The sequence below is a fragment of the Diachasma alloeum genome, unplaced genomic scaffold (assembly GCF_001412515.2).
Source record: "Diachasma alloeum isolate Michigan unplaced genomic scaffold, Dall2.0 Dall_scaffold_00216, whole genome shotgun sequence".
In the NCBI taxonomy this organism is placed as follows: Eukaryota; Metazoa; Arthropoda; class Insecta; order Hymenoptera; family Braconidae; genus Diachasma; species Diachasma alloeum.
The window spans coordinates 1,473,584-1,494,515 of NW_021680381.1; the positions used below are offsets into that span (position 1 = coordinate 1,473,584).

General features: G+C 38.6%; 1 protein-coding gene across 1 annotated transcript in view; it reads right to left on the minus strand.

Annotated features, from left to right (window-relative positions):
- LOC107037288 (plexin-A2) overlaps positions 1-20,932 on the minus strand; it is a 253,208-nt gene that overhangs the window by 70,009 nt on the left and 162,267 nt on the right. The window contains exon 3 of the mRNA XM_015255757.2: positions 2,878-3,060. Coding sequence (XP_015111243.1) covers positions 2,878-3,060 — 183 coding nt within the window. The remainder of the gene's footprint in view (positions 1-2,877; positions 3,061-20,932) is intronic.

A 20,932-nucleotide genomic window follows, 5' to 3' on the forward strand; every position in this document is an offset into this window, starting at 1 on the left:
TAATTATGAGGAAATTACCAAGACTCTTATCGAACATTTCAGTGGAAATTTTTTAACAGTGAATCCATGAAATTTCATTTTTTTAATTTTTTTTTAAATTTTTAGTTTGAGAAATGATTCTTATGTGCAGCGCCGTTTATTGAAATTCTAGAAAGTTTCAGACATTTCGAGGTAATTTGAAATGTTTCTTGGAATTTCGGAAAAATTCAAGGAATTTTTAGAAATTTCGAGGAAATTTGAGAGAATCCGAGCGAAATTTCAAGCGAATTTAGGGAGTTTCCAGAAATTTCGAGGGAATTCGAGAAGTTTTAAGAGTTTCGAGGGAATTCAAGAATTTTTTAGACAATTCGAGAGAATTCAAGGAGTTTTTAAAAAATTCAAGGGAATGCAAGGAGTTTGGCGGAATTTCAAGAGAATTCATGGAGTTTGTAGAAATTTCCAAGAAATTTAAGGAGTTTCCAGAGGAAATTCGAGAGTGAAGGAAAGACCATAGACGTATCCCCGTAAAATTACAGTTGTATCAGAGATACAGCCGCCTGGAGTTTTTCTAACAAAAAAATAAAACCGTATCGTGAGGACTATTGTTATCATCCATTTATCTCCCTATATTGATCTCACTAATTGATGAATTAAATGAATCCTTCCCTGTAGTTTTCCAGGGAAAATTTCTCCAACTTTCTAAGTGGACCAACATCACCTCCTCCACCCAGTGACGTCAGCAAGAAACGACCAACTTTTTTAAAAAACGAATAACTAATGATCAAATTCCCCGTCAATCAATGCTAATGACTCACAAGCGCTTTCTCGCGTTAAGTGGATTTTTCATCCTCCGTAATTAGTAATTTACATGGGAAAAAAACCCCAAAGATTTATGAAACATAGGAGACATCAAATTCCCGGGTTTCGACGTTGTTTCGTAATTCCTTTGTTATTCTTTCATTTTTATTAGTGAAAAAAAACGTTATACGGGTGTAAATAATTGCCCAACGTTTTCCCTCGCTTGCGCATCTTCCCAAGGGGCAGAGTGGCAACAAACACGCGCGGGGGACGACGCACCGGTCACAGATATATCTTTGCAAACTCCAGCGTCCCCCTGTAACCCATATGTATACCTATCGCTTGAACTACCTACGCGCATTCGTTAATTAATCACAATCGCCGAGCGATTACCACGGGGCGCGGCAATGAATCAAACGGCCTGGCCCGTTACTACAACACCCGACTGGCCGGGGGACCTTTAACCATTTTCGAACAGTGCGTGTAATCATGGTAACGTTACACTCGGTTTACGTTACGCCGAAGGTTGGATACTTCGTCTTCGTTCGGAATTATCTAACCATCATTTCACTTTTATTTCGCATTTCACTGGGAAAAAAGTTTCTGGTTTCCAGTAACACTCAGTACTCAGTGGTACTGAAATACGTGACAAACAGTACTGAATTCCAGGGAAAATTCTTTGGGAATCGGAGAAAAAAGTTGAGTTCTCAGTAATTTTTTATGAAATCGAGTACCCATGGTACTTGAATCAAGACGCTTTGGTTTTGGAATCCAACACTTTGGGTTTTTTCTGAACGCATACTATTAATTACGACTCATTTCTAAATTTTTATACAGTTTTCCTCCTTTTTTTACTCTCAATTAAACTATGGTAGAAACAGAAAACTATAATTTGTTCGATCCAAGCTCAATTTCTAAGATTTAAAATAGGAACCTTTTTATAATTTTAATTATGTGACGGACTGCACCGACACGACATCTTCCGGCGCTACCTCTTAACCGAGTTGGCTAGAGACGCTGGTCGGTGTAGCGTGTGTAAAACGGAAAATGTAGGCAACAACTAAATAAAATCATTATTTACGGTAAAGAAAAGAGTCGTTTAAATGATTGCAATCCAAAAATAGGGAAAAAAACTCATGAAATCGCAGAAAAATCGCAATTATTCCTTATTCGTTCTGTCCCGAAACTGACGTTTCGACCGTCTCGTCAATTTTCTTTAACTATTTTTCACCGGTGCATGAATTTTATATCAAATTGATTTTTTCCTACGCGAACAATATTGAGGTTCACAAAGAATCAATTTTTTGGGGATTCTACATCAGAATAATGAGAAAAACGCATTTTATTACTGGAAAATTCTTACACATTCGATTGTTCAAAATGAGGAAATAATGACTCAGACTTTTCCAAATCTAAAAAATTTCGGACATTCCCCCACATCAATCAAGGAATGAAAATCCATATAATTTTCCACCTAATTACCCCCTCCCAACGCCCCACTCCGAAAATTCCCATTAATGTAATTTCGTTATCAAAAAAGAAAATCCGTAATTTATGAAATTTCCGTGTAATAACGAGGGCTCTCGAGGAACTTTCACTCTGCAAGAAGAAAAAAAAAGCAGCGAGAGGCCAACTAATGCCGGTATCTCCCGGGGTGACGTTAATGGAGATGTTTTTGTCAGTCTCTATAGACGGTGTAGGCATTCTCTCTCTAGCCACGCGATATTCCCCAAGCCCTTTACCCCCCTCTTTGTCCATCTCGAGTCGTCTACGTGTACGAGATACTCGTCAGCCTGGTAAACTTTGTAATGGAGCGATAGAGCACGTTTCTGGACGAACGGTGTGGGCCGTTTGTGAGTCTACGACTACGTATCTCGTATATAAACCAACCCTTAAATTACATCAAAGCTCGGGGGGCCTTTGGTTTTTCTTTTACTTTTGAAAACACACCCATTAACGCATTTTTTCACCGCCCACCGCTCGCCGCAAATGGCCGACTGGGGGGAGGGAAACACAGGGGGATCTTTTTCAAAGGATAAAATGTTATATCACCGTATTGTTTTTGTCAATGTACATTGGAATTGTGAAATAATGACTCACCTTTTTCAGATGACCGTGTTGCGTGCCAATAAAAACTACGGTAAAATCGCCAGTTGATGTTGCTGCTACGGCGGTCAATAGTGTATTGAATGTTAACACCGGAACAGCGGTCATTGGCTCCTGTCCGCCCAATGGTGTGTTTACGTCGAGGCCGCAGAAGTCCTCGGCGATTGTTTGCAGTTTCTGGAAACGGAAGTTATGGTTTTTCGTTAGATTTTGGCGATATTTTGGGGAGATTGGAATGGGGTTTTTATGATTTTGGGTTATGGCTACGGGGAAGGGAGATTTTTGACGGTGGAATCGCACCAAATTTGGGGGTTCTTCACTGTTGATCAATTTGGGATGAAATCTCTGGTACACTCCGGGGAAATTCTTATTAAATAACAGTTTCGCTGACTTTTTAATGGATTTCGTCAAGATAAATCCAGGTTGAGGGGAGGAGAATTTGGGTAAATATATTGTTCAACTTTCAAACGACTGAAAAGTGTAGCAAAAAATAAAAATTCTTTCCACCATTAATTTCATGTTTAACCCTTAAGTGATCGCAGCTCTTCACCGAACGTAGTTGGTCGCACAGTGAGAGAATCCCCGCCCCGTGCAGTCTAAGATTTCGAGAGAAAAAAAGTTGAAGAAAAAAAATTTATTCCACATTCACAGGTAATTTTGAACTTTCAATGAATAGGAAATAGAGGTATGGAACTGAAATAATTGTCAAATAATTCAAAAACTCGATTTGAAAAGGAGCAAAATTACGAAATTTTGAGTTTAACTGCGATTTTCAGCAACTCGAGTTTTCAGAAGATTTTAATAATTCATTGGTGTAAGTTTGGACCGAAAAAAAGATGTTGATGTGTTCCATATATTGGAAAAAAAATTTATTCCACGTTCACAGGTAATTTTGAACTTTCAATGAATAGGAAATAGAGGTATGGAACTGAAATAATTGTCAAATAATTCAAAAACTCGATTTGAAAAGGAGCAAAATTACGAAATTTTGAGGTTAAACTGCGATTTTCAGCAACTCGAGTTTTCAGAAGATTTTAATAATTCATTGGTGTAAGTTTGGACCGAGAAAAAGATGTTGATGTGTTCCATATATTTGAAATTAGGAATACAAATTTTTACGGATTTTTCGTTCACGAAGTTATTGTGTGAAAAGAAAAATCAGAAAACGGCGGGGATTCCCTCATTATGCGACCACTTAAGGGTTAATTTAGGACTCAAATTTCTGGCATATCTCTCGGAATTCCTCATCAAATAACAGTGGGATTGAAATTTCAAGGAATTTCGTAACTGAAAATTCACAATATGATGAAAAATTTCATGGAAATTGTAAATTTTAGTTTACTTATTGCACAAAGGTCATGGGAACGAGAAAAATTCCAGGGAATACGTTCTTAAATTTTTCCAGATGTGCGCAAAAATTTCAAGATGTTTTTCCTCGAAATGTAAAGAATAATTTCCGAACAGTGCATGCAAAACTCTAAATAAATTCCATATTCATCAAATTATTTTGTTCTGCCCCGCGAGGAACCTCCACAAACGGTTAAAAATCGGGCGCCTCACTCTCGTCCTCTCCCACATCATTAAGGACCCCATAAAAAAATCACCGACCAATGTACTCCCATTACAGCACTGAAGACATAAAAACTGCGTACTATAATAATCCATTGAGATTGATCTGACGTGAAAATGTGGAGTATGACTTGAGGGCATTTGTTGATGCATTATGGAGGAGCTCTGGGGTTACGTCACACATACGCGTGGCGCCTGAGTACCAGTTTGTATAATAAACGTTTGAGATTGTGGAAAGGAGAAGGGGAAAATGGTAAAATCGCCTCATGGCTTCAACGCCCACACAATTCAAATGCGGAGGATTGGCATAAGGGAGTACCCACCAACGTAGACACTATTTACATTCCTTGCTACGTTCACCATCAGGCTTTCTCGTGTTGTTATGCTGGGAACAATTATTTGCATTCTAGCGGTCAAAAGGGATGGTAGAAGGGTTGTGCGCAGCGTATAGTGCCCCTCCCTCCCCCCAGGCACCGGTTTTTGCTTTCATTTATAAAGTGATTTCGGAGATGGAGAGATTTGGATGGACTTAACAAAAAGGTGCGGAATTCCCGCTGGAAAATACAGAATCACGATTCTTTTTGCTTCAGAGTGGAAGCACTGCGTTCGTCAAATCCGAAATTTCCAATTTTTTGTGCTAGAATAACTTATTTTGGCCTCTGGAGTTTAAATATGTTTTCGGTTGTGCCGATCGTTGTTCGACGTTAACTGAAAAAATAATTGGTTAAGTGAAACCGATTGTGATTTAAAATATTCTTCCCAATGACATCTTGACCGAGTTCGATCATGAGATTGTACTGTTAAAAATTGTCTACTGAAATTTTCTATAAGAATCTTGGAAATTTCGAGAAAATTTGTCATTGAGTATTCATAATTTCGTGGAAGAATCCGTGGCAACTGGAATTTTAGTTTAATTATCCTAAGGCAATAAATGAAAAAGTAGTAAAATTCAGAGAAATCTCTCTAGATGCCTTTGAATTTTCAGGGAAGTCCTTCAAAATTCCTGGAATTCCAAGAATTTTAGAAGAATTCTCGGAAAATTCAAGGGAATTTGACATTGAATATTCATTTGCATTTTAAAATTCATGTAAATTGGGGAATTTCTCTCTTCCTGCCGCTAAAAGATTGGGACTTTAACTAAATTTTCAACAAAACTTGAAATAACATTTCCACTGAAATTTCAAGGAAATTTGTCATTGAAAATTCATAATTTCATGGGAACTGTAATTTCAGGATAATTATTCTGCGAAAATTAAGGAAAAAGTAGGAAAATTCAGAGCAATCTCTCCAGATTCCTTTGAATTTTCAGAGAATCCCTTCAAAAGTCCTAAAGATTCGTTTTCACTTGAAAAATCATATAAATTAAGGAATTTCAGCCAAATTTTTTCAACAGTGTGCATCATCTACAATTGAAAATCTATTTTGAAATCAATATTCAGGGAAAAGTAAAAAAAATTAACGTCGGGGCAATGTTGGCTGCCAACGTTGAGAATGAATCAATGAATTCAATTTAAAATACATCGTCATTAAAATTTCATTCGGAAACAAATTGCTAATTTATTAGCAAAAATATGTTGATTAGTTCACGAGATACGAGCGGTTTCAGCATTCGATCGAAACTTTGTTTTCGATACATCGTGAAAATTAATGAGGCAAAAACCGCTGTCTTGTTGTATTTTCCGCTGGAAATCTCTCTGCCTTTGTGAATAGTCTATACTTTTAGTCTTGTATTACTGTTGTAAACCCCCTTCCACCCAGTGAGTTTTGATTCTAATTCCCATTCCAGTCGATGCAACACACAATAACATTCGAATTTGTATGCAAATGTAATAGGTATTTTCACTCGATTTCCCCTTCCTCTTCCCGCGCTATTTTACTCTCTTTTGTTGAGGGTGAAACAATTTGAAATCATTGTTCCTGGGTCGTTGCCAAATCTGAGGTGAGCGCTTCTGGTAACTGAAAAGGGCTGGCAATATTCGCAGTCAATCCCGGACTACCGGGAGAATTCTCGTGTGCGGTGAACATTTTTGGGAAGAGGCCCTATATAGAGAGAATTTGTTTTTAGAAACTAGAAATACATTGTTGGAAAATTACACTTGAAATTTCATGTGAAAAAGCTTGAAATTTACAAAAGTTCACTTTTCGTCACAGCGTGATGAAAAAATCATTTCAAGATGAGGCCAATACCCCCTATTGGAGTTCTGTCTTCTCCCCGATAATCCCTGTCAAGCTACCAATTCAATGCCAGAATTTTTCGAAACTTCAAAGCTATCTGCAATCGACAACAGACAGATTATTTGCGATTCCCCGTGCGGTACTATTTCGACGTATTAATTATCCCCGGAATTCAAATCCCGTGTCGATTCACGTCTTTCAGCGTATATTAACGGGGTGCCCAGGGTTGGGTAGTTATATGTGGAGAATTCAATGCGGCGTGTTCCCGACGTTCGATTACGCTGAGTGAACGCGACATCGAGTCGGTGTCGATAGACGGCGCGTATGTGCACGTATGTAATACAAGCAATTTTCCATCCTTGTCCCTCATTTTCCGGGGGCACTATCCGGGGATTTATCGTCTCTCTCACACTCAATGGAATAGTCAGCAATGGGTGTAGCACTGGATTAAATCCAGTACGAAATAGTAGATGCATTTACGTGCGTGTGTAGGCGAGCACGAGTCGATTCTTAATTAAATGCCCCGCAGATTAAAGGACGGTATTTGTAAAGAGAAACTCCGGCTCATAAATTCCGGTGAAGAGGGGCGTTTTCGAGTGATCGATATCAGATTGTTGGCTTTATCGAATTCCATTCGATAATTGTTTTCATTCGACTGACAATGGGGAGAGGAAAGATGAAGAGGAAATGGAGATTTTTGTTTTCGCCTTTTTCGGCGAAAATTGATATTGAAGGGGGGAGGGGAGAGGAGGGGGGAGTGGGTTGATGAGGGGGAGGAGAATGAGGAGAAGATTGTCTATTAGATAGAAAATTGCCATTCAGTGTGGTGTAGAGTCCGTTTTAATCGATACTACACAGAGAAATGTCATATTAGACTGTTAGAAAAAAATTGAAATTTTTTTATTTTGTGGAGAGTTGACTGTTGAATTCCATTTAGGGGATAACAAGTGGATAACTGCGTTTTCATCATCAAGTCCCGTTAATTGTCAGGTATCGTCCTATTTTGCCGCCGATAGATGACGATTAGCAGCCGTGGACTTGATGAAGAAAAACAGTTGACGCAGAGAAAAGTTGGAGACAAATTACGAAACAAGTTAAGGATGTTCAGCCAGTGTCAGGAAATTGTTGGTAAATGTGTTTTTTTTTTTCATGATCAAGGAAAATTTTATAATTTTTTCGGCCGACAGCAGAGCATATAACAAACATTTCTAACGCTAAAAAAATTCATTGCAATAGTCTCGGCAGAAATGAATAAACTAATATTTCGTTATACACGGGTTTTTATGAAATTTATGTTCAAATTGATAATTCACCTACTAAAAGACTCTAACAATAGAAATAAAAATAGAAGGTAATGTGTAAAATCATACTGAATCCAGTGGCCAGAGAAAAATCTGGGGTCATTTGTCAAGAATTTCGAAGCAATTTTTATCCAACTTTTCTCTCCGTGCGCTAACTAGTTAGCGCTCCTAGACTCGTAAAATATCCGACCTCCAATCAGCTGTTTCACATTGCCTCGGTTCTTCATTTCTCCGTCCCGTTCCTTATGCTCGTTCCTTGTTCCTTGTATTTTTTATTGTGCGTCGATCATCTGGCGTATATCGGTGATTGGGTGCCATATTGTTGACTGATTGACGTTTTCAATAGTGGAGTCTTCAGCGACGAAAATGATCAAGTCATAAAACATTGTCGATTCAAAAAATTATTCGAATAACGGGTGAAGTGAAACGAAGGAAAAATATTTTTTTTTTCTTCAATGTTTGATTGGAATCGTTTTTTAAAAATATGACATGACAAAATTGCATAATCTTCAATAGAAATGACGCAAAAAATCGATAGAATTATTTTATAGAATATTCACAGAACTCCAATGGACTTCCCGAGTTTCAATAGAAATGCAGTAGATTTTTTTATGAAAATGCTAGATTTTTCTTGTGATTTTTTTTAACGTGAGAAAATGTATGATTAATTTTCTTTTTTCTATTTTTTTCTCTGTTGTGTATTTGGTTTTTCGTCAGGGAGGGGGGGGGAGCCCCCGGTGGAGGGGCTTCGCCCCCCCTGGACCCCGCTTCCGCCCCCCTGCCCGCTCCCCCTTAGCGGGACTTTGTGAGAAAAAATAAATTGTGTCATTCGGTCGGTTATAGCCGCGGATTGTGAGTCGCGTGCAGTTTACAGCACGAGTCGCAAACTTACCAACGCTGAGCTCACACGACTCACAAACCTCGGCCTATCGGCTTTATGATATAATTTACTATTTTTTTTATAAACAAGTATAGTTTTTGTTGCTAATGAATCCCTTGAAATTTCAGGGCAACTGAACAGATAAACATTCTCAACAAATGTGCCGAAAATTTTTCAATTTTTTCAATTCCCATAAAAATATTGTTGGAGTGAGCAGTAAAATCGGAAATGAAGAGTTTTATCGAATTAAAATGCGTCGTTTCTCTGGATGTAATTCCCAAATAAACGCAGAGTTGAATAAAAACTGATGAAATATCCATTATTTTCGACCATCTCGTCAGTCATAAAAATATTTTCACTGAAATATCCAGAACCATATTACCCTCCTTTCTCTCCCCTCGGAAATATGTAGAGAGCGACATAAAATTCGGTTCACTGCAGGATTAAAAATAATTCTTAAATCATGGCCACAGAATACCCAACCGAATAGAATTTCAAATAAACACTTTTATTCGATTCAAATGACACTTCTCTGTTTAATTTCAAAATGAATGCAAAGAACGATAAACTATTTTAATAAAAATTGTGGTGAGATATCCATTAATTTAATTTTTTTAATTTTTAACGAAATTTATTGCAAGAAAAATACAAAAAAAATAAAAAAATCTAAATAATTGTCTTACAATAGGCTATCGCCCGAGGGCCTTTAGTCAAAGATATCCATTATTTTCGACTATCTCGTCACACTGTTACAAACTTACTCTTGAAATTTCAAGTGAAAAAGCTGGAAATTTTCAACAACGACAAAGCTACATGAATTTTCTGCCTATTTCTTCATTGACGAATCAGTTAATTTCTTAAATATTCAAGTAATTCTCGATTATCAGGTCCATACGGCATTGAAAAACCTTGAAAATTTCGAAAATTCAGCCAAGAACTTAATTCTCAATCTATTGAAAATTGACTTATGTGTAATGTTCAACTTTCACGATGAGTTTGGAAATTCAAGCTTTCACTGAAAAATCAATGATTGTTTAACATTAAAAATCCGATCTTCTTGAATTTTCAAGATGAATGAGAAATTTAGTGAAGACTTTTATTTGAAATTGAATTCAACCTCACAACATCGAAAATTTAGCTGACGATGTGAATGAAATTTCAAGAAAAATCTAACGGTGGAGTCATCAAAATGAAATATCCAGAAAGACATTAAAAATAATTCTCCTTAACTCATGCGACTATTACCTATTTCCATGATTAAAATACATCCATTCAAATAAACACATAAATTAATCAATTACTCCCAGAAATATCAACCGAATACAATAATTTCAAATAAAGAGTTTTATTCGCTTCAAATGCGTCACTTGCCTGTGTGTAATTTCAAAATGAGTGCAAAGAACGATAAAATAGTTGAATAAAAATTGTGATGAGATATCCATTACGCGGGACCATTCCGTCAATCATAAAAATATTTTTCATTTTAAATATTCGAGTGGAACCATCGCTCCAACTCCCCGAGCCCTCCCTCATCGAGAGTATCGAGTTTTTAATTTTTCTCGCTTTCATTTTCCCCATCTATACCCATACCCCAGTCTCGTTTTGTCCGTTTTATTATTTATACTCCAGTGAGCATGAAAAAAAAAATGGCCGATTGAATGACCAAGCCCCGTGAGATCGATAGTGTCACGGATACTTTGTGTGTATATGTGCGCAAAAAGAGAAACGAAATAAAAAAAATTGTTATAATTGCAGTGGCGTTTGGATATGGGTGAAAGGCCTCTTGTCTGTATTTATATTATTTTACCTGGGGATCTGTGTACGCGATTACCATCGGGGTGCTGCACTCTGCGTATGTACATATTGACGGTGATAGAAAATATGTGTATCGACGGCTCCATAACTTGTTCACAGTGTAAATCATGCAGCAGTGTCATTTCTACTGGAGTTGTAATGCCTCTATCTCCATCTGCATCGTAATCAATATCAAATCTCTTTGCTTTTTTTCACTGCAGTTGGAATAATAGTGCTCTGTTTTATACATTTCTTTATGACGGGGCACATTAGCACTCATTAGGGAACATGAAGGGGAATAAAAGTACTCGGAGAGAATGGACGGCGGCAATTCTATTACTTGGAAATGGTGTCGAGGATGAAACTGTCTTCACTGTTGAAAATTTTCGTCTGAAATTTCCGGTACACCTTTTGGAAATTTCGGAATTTCGTCATTGGAAATTGAAAATTTCGTGGAAACATCAAAGAGAACTGTCAATTTCCGTTTCATTCTTCTCTGAAAATGAATAGAAAACCAGAAAATTCCGGTAAATATATTCTAGAATTTTCAGGACAGTGACACACTGAATGCGATTTACGGGGAAAAAATCGTGAAATTTCAGATTTCATTGAAAATTCAATGTAATTGGGCACTGAATGTTCATGTTAGATTGGAAATTCAAATGCATTCAGGAAGTCTCGTCTTTATGCTCCTTAAAATTCTGGAATTTTACTGAATTTTCAGTGAAACTTGATATTTCATGATTTTTTTTCCCTAAATGGCACTCAGTGTCACTGTCCTGAAAATTAGTAGTCAACTGTCCATTAAATTTTTTTTTTTCTAACAGTGTCATTCAAATCTCAGCGAATTAAAAAATGCGTCATTTCATGGGAATTTTAGGGAATTTTGCCAGTGAAAAATTATTAAACGTGAAATGCGTTGAAAGATGAGAAACATTTGAGAAGCTACTAGTGAATTTCCGTCGGAAATTGTTTAGAAATTTCCGAAATAAAACTGTTTGACAGCCTCAAATACTGCGCTCTGATTGGCTGAAATCCGAGTGAGAAAAATAATCACGAGAATTTCTGATACAGCTTCAGAAATATTTGAAATAAAGCCCAAGAAAATTGAGGAATTATGTGAGGAACTGCGAGTGCGTACTTGTAATCTTTTATGATCAAAGGGGGGACGCCTCGGCTGATGGGCAAAGATTTTACTGACTTCAATCTCAATTAGTGGATGTAGTTGGTCGTCTGGAGCGATGTACAGGAAATTCCTATTACTTTGGGCCATTGTCAAGCTGAATCCGTCGAGTGTCCTCGAGAGAGGTAACTGCCGCTGTTATTGATTACTCGCCTTGTCTGCTCTGAATTTTCGGGGGGAGTTAAGGAGGTGAACATTGAGAGTTTTGGGAGAAGTCAATTGTGAAATTGTTGATGGAGTGGGGGGTGGGGGTGAAGGATTCCTGGGGAAATTTCGGGGTAGGTTTGATACTTGAGGATCTCGTTTGATTGATTAGTTTATGAGCTATTTGAGATACAATGTTTCAGGGAGAATTTTCATTGATTATGATTTGGCGAGTACTTGAGGAAAAGAGATTGTCTTATTCTAGCGGAGATGGTTTCTCTGAGAGGAGAGGGGACTTCGTTGAAAATTATCCTTGAATTTTAGTAATCGTATAGCAAGAAATCAACAAAAATATAAGAAAAATCTGTTAGAATTAAATAAAATTCAGTGACGACGAAATAAGTGTAATAAAAAGCCTTAAGGAACTTCCGCGGCAAATTTTGGGGCTATGGAGTGGGGGAAAATATCAAGGGTTCCGACACTCCGCTGCATCCTTTGAAAAAAAATAATGAAATGACGAAAAGTTCACGGGTGTATTGAAATTTCGTCGTTTGGGTTTCTTTGCACTTATTATTCATGATCAATCAATTCCAAATAATTTTTATTCCGAAATATTATTTATCCGAATTTTTTAACAAATAAAAATTTTCATGAGAGATTTGACAACCACGCATTTTTGTTCGGCGCAGTTGGTACTCTTGTGTCCCGATAAAATCCTATACTGTACTGTAGAATCTATAGTATATGCCTTGGCGGAGTTCACACGATGGCCTCCGCCGCGCGCACTCTAACCTCCCTCAACGTTGCCATGTTCAGCCATCAGTTTCCTCTAACGTAACTAAAATCCCGAACTATGCCACACATTTTCAATAATTACAAATAATCCCTGTGGTGACGGCTAATGAAATTGTGGGGATATGTTCCTAAAATATAAACGGTTCTATTCGTGAAGCATTTGGATTTTTATTCCATCGTCGATTATTTTTTTGTGATTTTTGAAAAAGTGGTGCCATAAGACTCTGAGTTGATGACACATTTTTCATATTTTCTCCTCAACAATCTATGTGGTTCTGCATTTTGGAACTTCGGGAGGATATTTGTAATCACTCAAAGAATATATTCTCAGAATTTCAGCTCTGCAGTCCATTTCCTTCTACTCCCATACTTACTGCGGAAGTTCCTTAATAGACTACATTAATGTCAATAATACTAAAGAAAGAAACCCGAATAAATTTATCAAAGAAAAAATTTCCCGGCTGTCAAATAATTTTTGCTTTTCGACTTCAGCATTCGCTAATCAAGATACGTCAAATACACCTAGATTTCCGCTTTTCTGATCACCATAATGCAATCCCCGAAACGTTGGGAGCACGTTCAACGGAAAATCTGGTGGGCACGAGAGCCTGTTTCCCGCGTTACGTCTAATTAAGCCAGGTTTGGTACAAGACCCACCTTTTCCCCCTACATCTTGCTCAACGTAATGACGTTGTTTATAATTACTCTGCGCTTTGACATTGCCAACTCAATTACAATGTTGCAAAGGCGAGTGAGAGCGCGTATCAGTCTCAAAACTGCTGTCGCCAAGGGAAGTTGGCTCGGTATTTTCGGCAGACACCTAATTACGTCTTTATAAAACCCTGTTAATTACGTAATTTCCCTTTAATTAAAATTCAAATTGAGTTTGATACTTTTTGAAAAAAAAAAATATTACCATTCTGCCAGGTTTCATTTTTCCAATTAAAAAACCTCATTATTTCATTCTTCTCTTTGATTCCAAATTTCCCTAGATAGTGAATTATCTCTGGACCCGGAATTTCGGGATGGAAATAATGTCATTAGGAAGCAGGAATATGGGAAAGTGATTTTTTTTACGGAAGATTGCAAACATTCAAGAGAATATCCAGGTTTAAAATGGTAATGAACAATGAATACTGAATTTTTTTTGAGGAATGTCGAATTGTATAGAAAACTGAATTGAAAAATCTTTACACGGAAAAACATAAACATGAATTACATTTAATAAGTCGTCTTTGACGCTTTCTGAAACGTTTTTTACGTTTAAAGTTGAAGGGTAAATTACGCCCAAAATCGCCATAAATTACGATTTCATAAACGTAATTTACGATTTCGCAATCTAATCCACCAAAAGAAGAGACAGGCAAACTAATTGCATTCCATGAAAAGAAAATCATTGGTCATGAGTTTGAATTAATTATTAATTGATTAAAAACCGTTATTTATACAATAGGCAAAAATTGATTTGAAATGAATCATAAACTAATGTGAAAAGAAGCTATTTGAAGCGCAAAACACCGATGTTTTTCTCGCAAATTACGCGTAAGAAAATGGTGAAATACGTTCATTAAGATCGTTATTTACGATTTGTTAAACGTAAATTACGTTTTGATAAACGTAAAAGACGCTTTGTTTAGGCGTAATTTACGTTTTTATTTTGACCCTAACATACGCTTCTTTAAAACCTAAATTCCGATTTTCATGACGAAAAAAAAGCCACCAGCCATCATATTGACGTTAAGCGTAAATTACGTTTATCAAAGCGTAATTTACGTTTAGGTTTTTTTGTGTGTAATTCTAATGAATGAAGGAAAAGCAATTGGTCGAGAAGTTATTGGTTCGAGCTGTAATGGGTCACACCCGCTCCAACCCACCCGCAATGGGAGCGAGCGAAGCGAGCGATCATCAACTCAGTCGTATGAGACCTGGACCTAGAAACGGATTCCGCCTCAGTCTTTTCCTCCCTGTAAAAACTAAAAATAGTATTCCCCTGAGAAGAATTCCGCCTAAAGATTGAATGAAAATATAGAAATGCATGGACGCTTCAGATTCCGAGGAACCTCCAACGAAAAATGAAGAAAACGGCTGAAAAATCACTTGAGCGTTTTAGCTGAAATTTCTCGGACTCTCCAACCCCATCGGCCAAAATTCCCTAACAAGTGAATCAAACAGACACCCGTGGTACGTGTTGAGACAGTGGGATCGATGGCCCACAACGAGTGACTCCAGTGTACATGACACTAATGGACTACGGGTATTTCAGGGAATAATTCGTGACACTACGATGCCAAGTCCCCGATATACCGTCGACATTCGGCCGATTACATGCGCTTATAACGTGGAGAACACACACTGGCAACACGTTTGTGCATACTGTTTAGAGGGTTTGACCATTCCCCGATTCGTCGATCACTATCCCCCATTGGGGGATGAATAGTGAGGAGGGATATAGTGGTTGCCATTACACTGACGGGTATAAACTCACCCAGTGGCCCAGGGAGAGGCCTTGATACGACATTCGTGCGTCATTCCTCTTTTCATTGGCCAATTAAATTGGTTTTTTCGAAGTTACGATGAACCATTGTCATTCTGGGAGGTTTTTTTTCGTATGGTTGATGGAAAACTCGGCGGAGAGGAGAACTATGCAGATTTTTTATTGCTCAATAACACAGTTCCCATTGATTGATCAAATGAAAATAACCCCGGAGCATGTACGTTCGGAGTCCATCAGCGGAGAGGTAGGTTTTTATTTATGGAGAACAGAGCTGAGAAAAAAGTTTTTTGATAAGGACGTCGACACTTGCATCAAGGCACTCATGCAGTGCTCACTGATAGAAAGGATTAGTTATTGTTAAGGAATGGATTTGGTTGGAGACGAGGTCTATTCGGTCTCACCAAATTTTCGTTCGTTAATTCATTCGTCATTCTGTTTGACTCGATTTTCACTTTTCAAGTGGACCATTCGTTAAGTATTAACGAGAATTCATTTGGTCGTATTCAAATCTACCATTCATTAATAGTTAACGAAACTCGTTTGGAATAAAAGAATCAGTCTGTCAGTGCTGAAAATATTTGGCTTAATTTTCTGGAAACAGACCTTAAATTCGATTTAAGAGGAAAAAGTCAATGGAATTTCAAGTTTCTCTTGAAATTCAAGGAAAATTTCATTGTTTCAGCGGCAGAAAAACGAAAATTCGAAAATTGATATGAATTTTCAAGTGAAAATGAATATTTAGTGCCAAATTCCCTTGAATTTTCAGAGAATTCCTTTAAAATTCTTGGAATTCCAGGAGATTTGAAGGAATTCCCTGACAATGCAGAGGAATCTGAAAATCAAGGAGATTTTTTTGAATTTTCATTAATTTTCCCGGAATGATTAAACTGAAATTTGCAATTCCCATGGATTTTTCCATGAAATTATGAATTTTCACCGTCAAAATTCCTTGGAATTTTCAGTTAAAGAAAAGTTCAAGAACTTGTTTACCGGAATTTTCCCGATTTCTACTAATTTTCAGGGAATAATTGAAGTGAAATTCACAGTTCACTTCAATTTTTACACGAAAATCTAAATTTTCAATGACGAAAGTTCTTGAAATTCATTATTAAAAATTTTCATGTGAACTTTCCGTGTCCAATTCCGAAAATTTTTAGTGTATTCAAGTTCCACTGAAATTTCAGTCTTGTCATAGAAAATTCAGAATTTCGTGAAAAAAACAAACAGAACTGAAAATTTCCGTTCCATTTTTCCCGAGAAATGAATAGAAAACCGGAAAATTCTGGTAAATATATTCTTGAATTTTCAGGACAGGGACACTGAATGCGATTTAGGGGAAAAAAATCATGAAATTTCAGGTTTCACTGAACATTCAATGCAATTTGACCCTAAATATTCATATTAGATTGGAAATTCAAATAAATTACTCTGCTTCAAATTCAAATAATTCAAATAAATGACTATTCAAGTAAATTACACTGTCCCGAAAATTGGTAGTCAGCTGTCCATGAAATTTCAATTTTTTCCAACAGTCTATCAGTGGAACTAAAATGCGATAAAAATTTCCGAAAAGTGTCCGGGGAATTGCAGCCAAAAATTTTTAACAGTGAAGTATACCGGATATCAGACAAAAATCCTTATCTCTCCGTCCTTCCTCCTTTTCCTTTTTCTCCGTGTAATCAGTGTCCACTATCATCCACACCCGTCGATAAATTCCTGAAAATCATTGACACGAAAATTGTGACCCTGACCAACAAAATGTTTTTCTCTGTATTCCCTCCTGCGTCCAATTTCCATTTCGCTCAGCCTCTAAACCCCATTTTCCCGGCATAAAAAAATACTTCCGCCAATGTAATCACGGAGTCTTCCAAACCCATCACCATCAACACATGAAAAACCCTCAAACTTTAGTGCCCCCACTCCTGACATTGCCGCTGAGGACGTGACAATGGGTGATAAAACCCTCTAAATCAATTTTTCTCACTCCATCGATCTTGCTCAGTGTTAACGACACAGATGAGAATTCAAGTAGAGATGGGTGCGAAGAGCTGTTAACGATATAAAGCAGCGTCCCGGAAAGTTCCAGAGAGAGAGAAGGAGCGAGAGAGCGAGAGCCCATACGCAACCGCGTACCCACGTCAGTGCCTGCGAGTTGGTGAGGGCAAAGGGAATTCCGAGGAGAGGATAAAGAGAAGAGTGAAACTGTGCATGGGCGTTTCACTGGGTTGGGGATGGTAAAATGGACGACAGAGTGAAAGAGGAACAACGGTAAAATGTGCGGGAGGGGTAGAGGGTCGAAAAGCCACTCGGTGTGTGGCACGAGACACGAGTATACGGATTGGAAGGAAACGAGGCCGCCACTGGCAGTGGTGAAGAGCCCCGTGTCAGAGTGCGACCACTAAAACCTCATTGAATCGGGTAGGACGAGAAAAAGGGTGGTAAAAAACAAGGGAGAGGGGGCAAAAAACCTGGTCAAACTCTACCCCCTGATTTTACTTTTTTTCCCAACCTCAAACGCTTCAACGATACGTACACCTTGGGGTAAATAAAAGGAGGAAAAAATGCTGGTGGACAAAACAGACAGTAGAGAGTTTTTTTTTCATTCCAAACAAGCGACAAAAAGTGTGATTACCGTTAGCAGCGAGAGAGGATGATGATGAGAATTGTTTCACTGCATGGCCGGGGAAATATCCGATTCCAAATGGTACTTCAGAGCTCATTTAGATGTATTATTTTATTTTTTGGTTCCATATGTACACCCTCTCGGGTTTTTACATTTTTGTTCCCTTCCCTATCCGCGTTACCATGGGCCGAAAATTCCTCATCACTTGCCAAGAAACTGTAAATTTTTTTTTTTTTTTTTTTCTATTCCGGCCCTTTCTGCCCTCTGATTGGCTAATCGGCCCTATCCAACCCTATGCATGCGGCTGTGGATTCTACACTGCACCACATTCGCACTCTTATAGAACATAGGAGTAACATGGGAAACCACAGAAAACCCATGCCGGTACAGGCGGTCACTATATTAGCGACCTCCCGCTCGCCGGAGCCTCCGGTTGAAAAACTCGGTTCCACGGAGAATCGAACGCACAACCTTTCGCACACTAGGCTCGCACCTAGCCGCTTCGGCCACCAACGTCGGTAAACTGTAAATTCTCAGTAAATTCAAGAACCCCATGTTCCAATACAGTAGTGAAGCGGTAAACCGAGTTAAGTCGATTTTGACTATTAGCCAGTTTTTGCTGAATATCGCGGAATCTAAGAGAGATAGCAAAATTTTTCTCATGACTTTTTTTATAACGCTCTATTGGCTCTACCATAAAGGTCATGCCAAAAATCTTTCTATCTCTTTTAGATTCCGAGATATTCGTCAAAAACTAGTCAATAGTAAAAAACGACTTAACCCGGTTTACCGCTTCGCTACTGAATAAAAATCAGGAATATTCCGCAGAAAACTAGAACATCTTCTTCTCTGTCCAGAAATAATGAAGCGCTGAGGCTGAGTAAACATCTTTATCGTTCAATACCATCCAGCAACCGAGTAGCTGTCAAACAGTGAAAAAGTATTGTTTATGGGACTTACTTTTATTTCGGAAAATACCCATCGGATAAACGGGCGAATGTAGCAGGCGTGAAATCTTTTGCTGACCACCGGAAGCCAGTTGGATAGGAGATTGGCACGCGCTATCGTTTACTCAAAGTCTCAGCGTTATACCACAGGGTTCACAGGTATCACGTTGAGTGAACGAGGACACACGGGATATTGTATGTGCGATCGTGAGGAAAATGCGATTTGAAAATACGAGAGGGAGACAGTTGAGGTTGTAAAAATCGAATGCAGATGTACGGAGAGAGGAGAGTCATGGAGATTGGGGTTGAGGCATCGGAAGCTGCTGGGGAGGGTCGCGGGAGGGAGTGAAAACAGGTGAAAAGAGTGTAGCATGCAATTTTAGGTGCGCAAGGATGCACGTCAAGCCTCATCGTATCGGTTTTTTCCGTTGGGGGAGCGAGGGCGCGGTTCGATCGGCCAGTCGGAAGTCGCCTAGAGCCTGGTGGTAACGGGTGTGTGCAATTTTCCCGGAACTGCTCAAAACCCGTCCCCCACAATGTTTCCCTTTTATACCCTCTATATCCATTCCCACTCCCTTCTACACGTCCTTGGGGATACTCACTTCCATCTGCAGACCCCACGTTTTCAAGGGTTTTCCGGGCGATTCTGGAGCTTTTTTTGCTTTTTATATTGGTATCGATCTTTTAGGGAAGGGAGGCGAAACTTGTCGCGGGTATTGTGTTTTGGGAAATGGTTTTTGTATGAGTGGAAATGGAATATTGTTGAGTATTAGAAATGACGGTGATGGAGCAGAATTTGGAGGGAACTACCCGAGTGGAAATTTTAGTCAGGACTTGATCAGGTACTGATCAGGTTACCTTATCAGTTTTTGATCAGGTATGTAACGCTATAATTTTGAATTTTCCACTAGGGTTTCGTCGCCTACCATCATTAGGCATTAATTAAATTAATTTTTTTGAGAGAAAAAATTAGTAACTTCCTAGCCGGGAATCGAACCCGGGACCTCCCAATGTCGCGTCGGGTGCTCTTACCATCTGAGCTACCAGGACACTTACGAATTTCACTCTCAATTTGAATCATACCCGAGTGGAAATTTTAGTCAGGACTTGATCAGTTACTGATCAGGTTACCTTATCAGTTTTTGATCGGGTATGTAACGCTATAATTTTGAATTTTCCACTAGGGTTTCGTCGCCTACCATCATTAGGCATTAATTAAATTAATTTTTTTGAGAGAAAAAATTAGTAACTTCCTAGCCGGGAATCGAACCCGGGACCTCCCAATGTCGCGTCGGGTGCTCTTACCATCTGAGCTACCAGGACACTTACGAATTTCACTCTCAATTTGAATCATACCCGAGTGGAAATTTTAGTCAGGACTTGATCAGTTACTGATCAGGTTACCTTATCAGTTTTTGATCAGGTATGTAACGCTATAATTTTGAATTTTCCACTAGGGTACATTGAGATGATTTCTTTCTTTTATCGGTATTTTACATCGCTTCGATCCGGTTAGGGCATGCTGCGATGATGATCAAGACTTTAAATGGTTAGATCTCACCGTTCTACCCGGCCGGGTGTTGAACTCAGAACTTGATTTTCGGAAAATGGACAAGCATCCTTAAAACCCCAAAAACTCGAATTACCATTCCTCGAATCCCATCAACCTGACAATCCTCAGCCCGAAAAGGCCAGCACATCAAACACAGTCAAGCCCTCCATTTCCCAGCCATCCCAGTCATCAAACTCGAATGTACTCTCAATTCCCACTAATGCCCACGATATCAGATGTCAATTATCCGTATCACCCCGCGGAAATAATCAATAATTTAATGTCAAAACGGGGGGAGCGGTGAGGGGGAGGGGAGGTGGTATATAAATCGCGCATGCCCACAACTTCCAAATTTATCTCTATGAGATAATGCCCACTGAGGCTACAACGCGGCGCAACCTGTAACAAGAGTGTCTCTCCTCGAACTTGTACGCCCGATGGTAATTCATTAGCATAATGATTCGCTGGCGAAAGTGTAGGCTTGCCTGCGGGTTACCACGGGCATTATAATGTGTGTCTGTATATCGGTTGTATTCCACAAAGTTCCTCAAGGGAACCGGCAACGAGACTCCCCCACCTCCCCCCCCCCCCC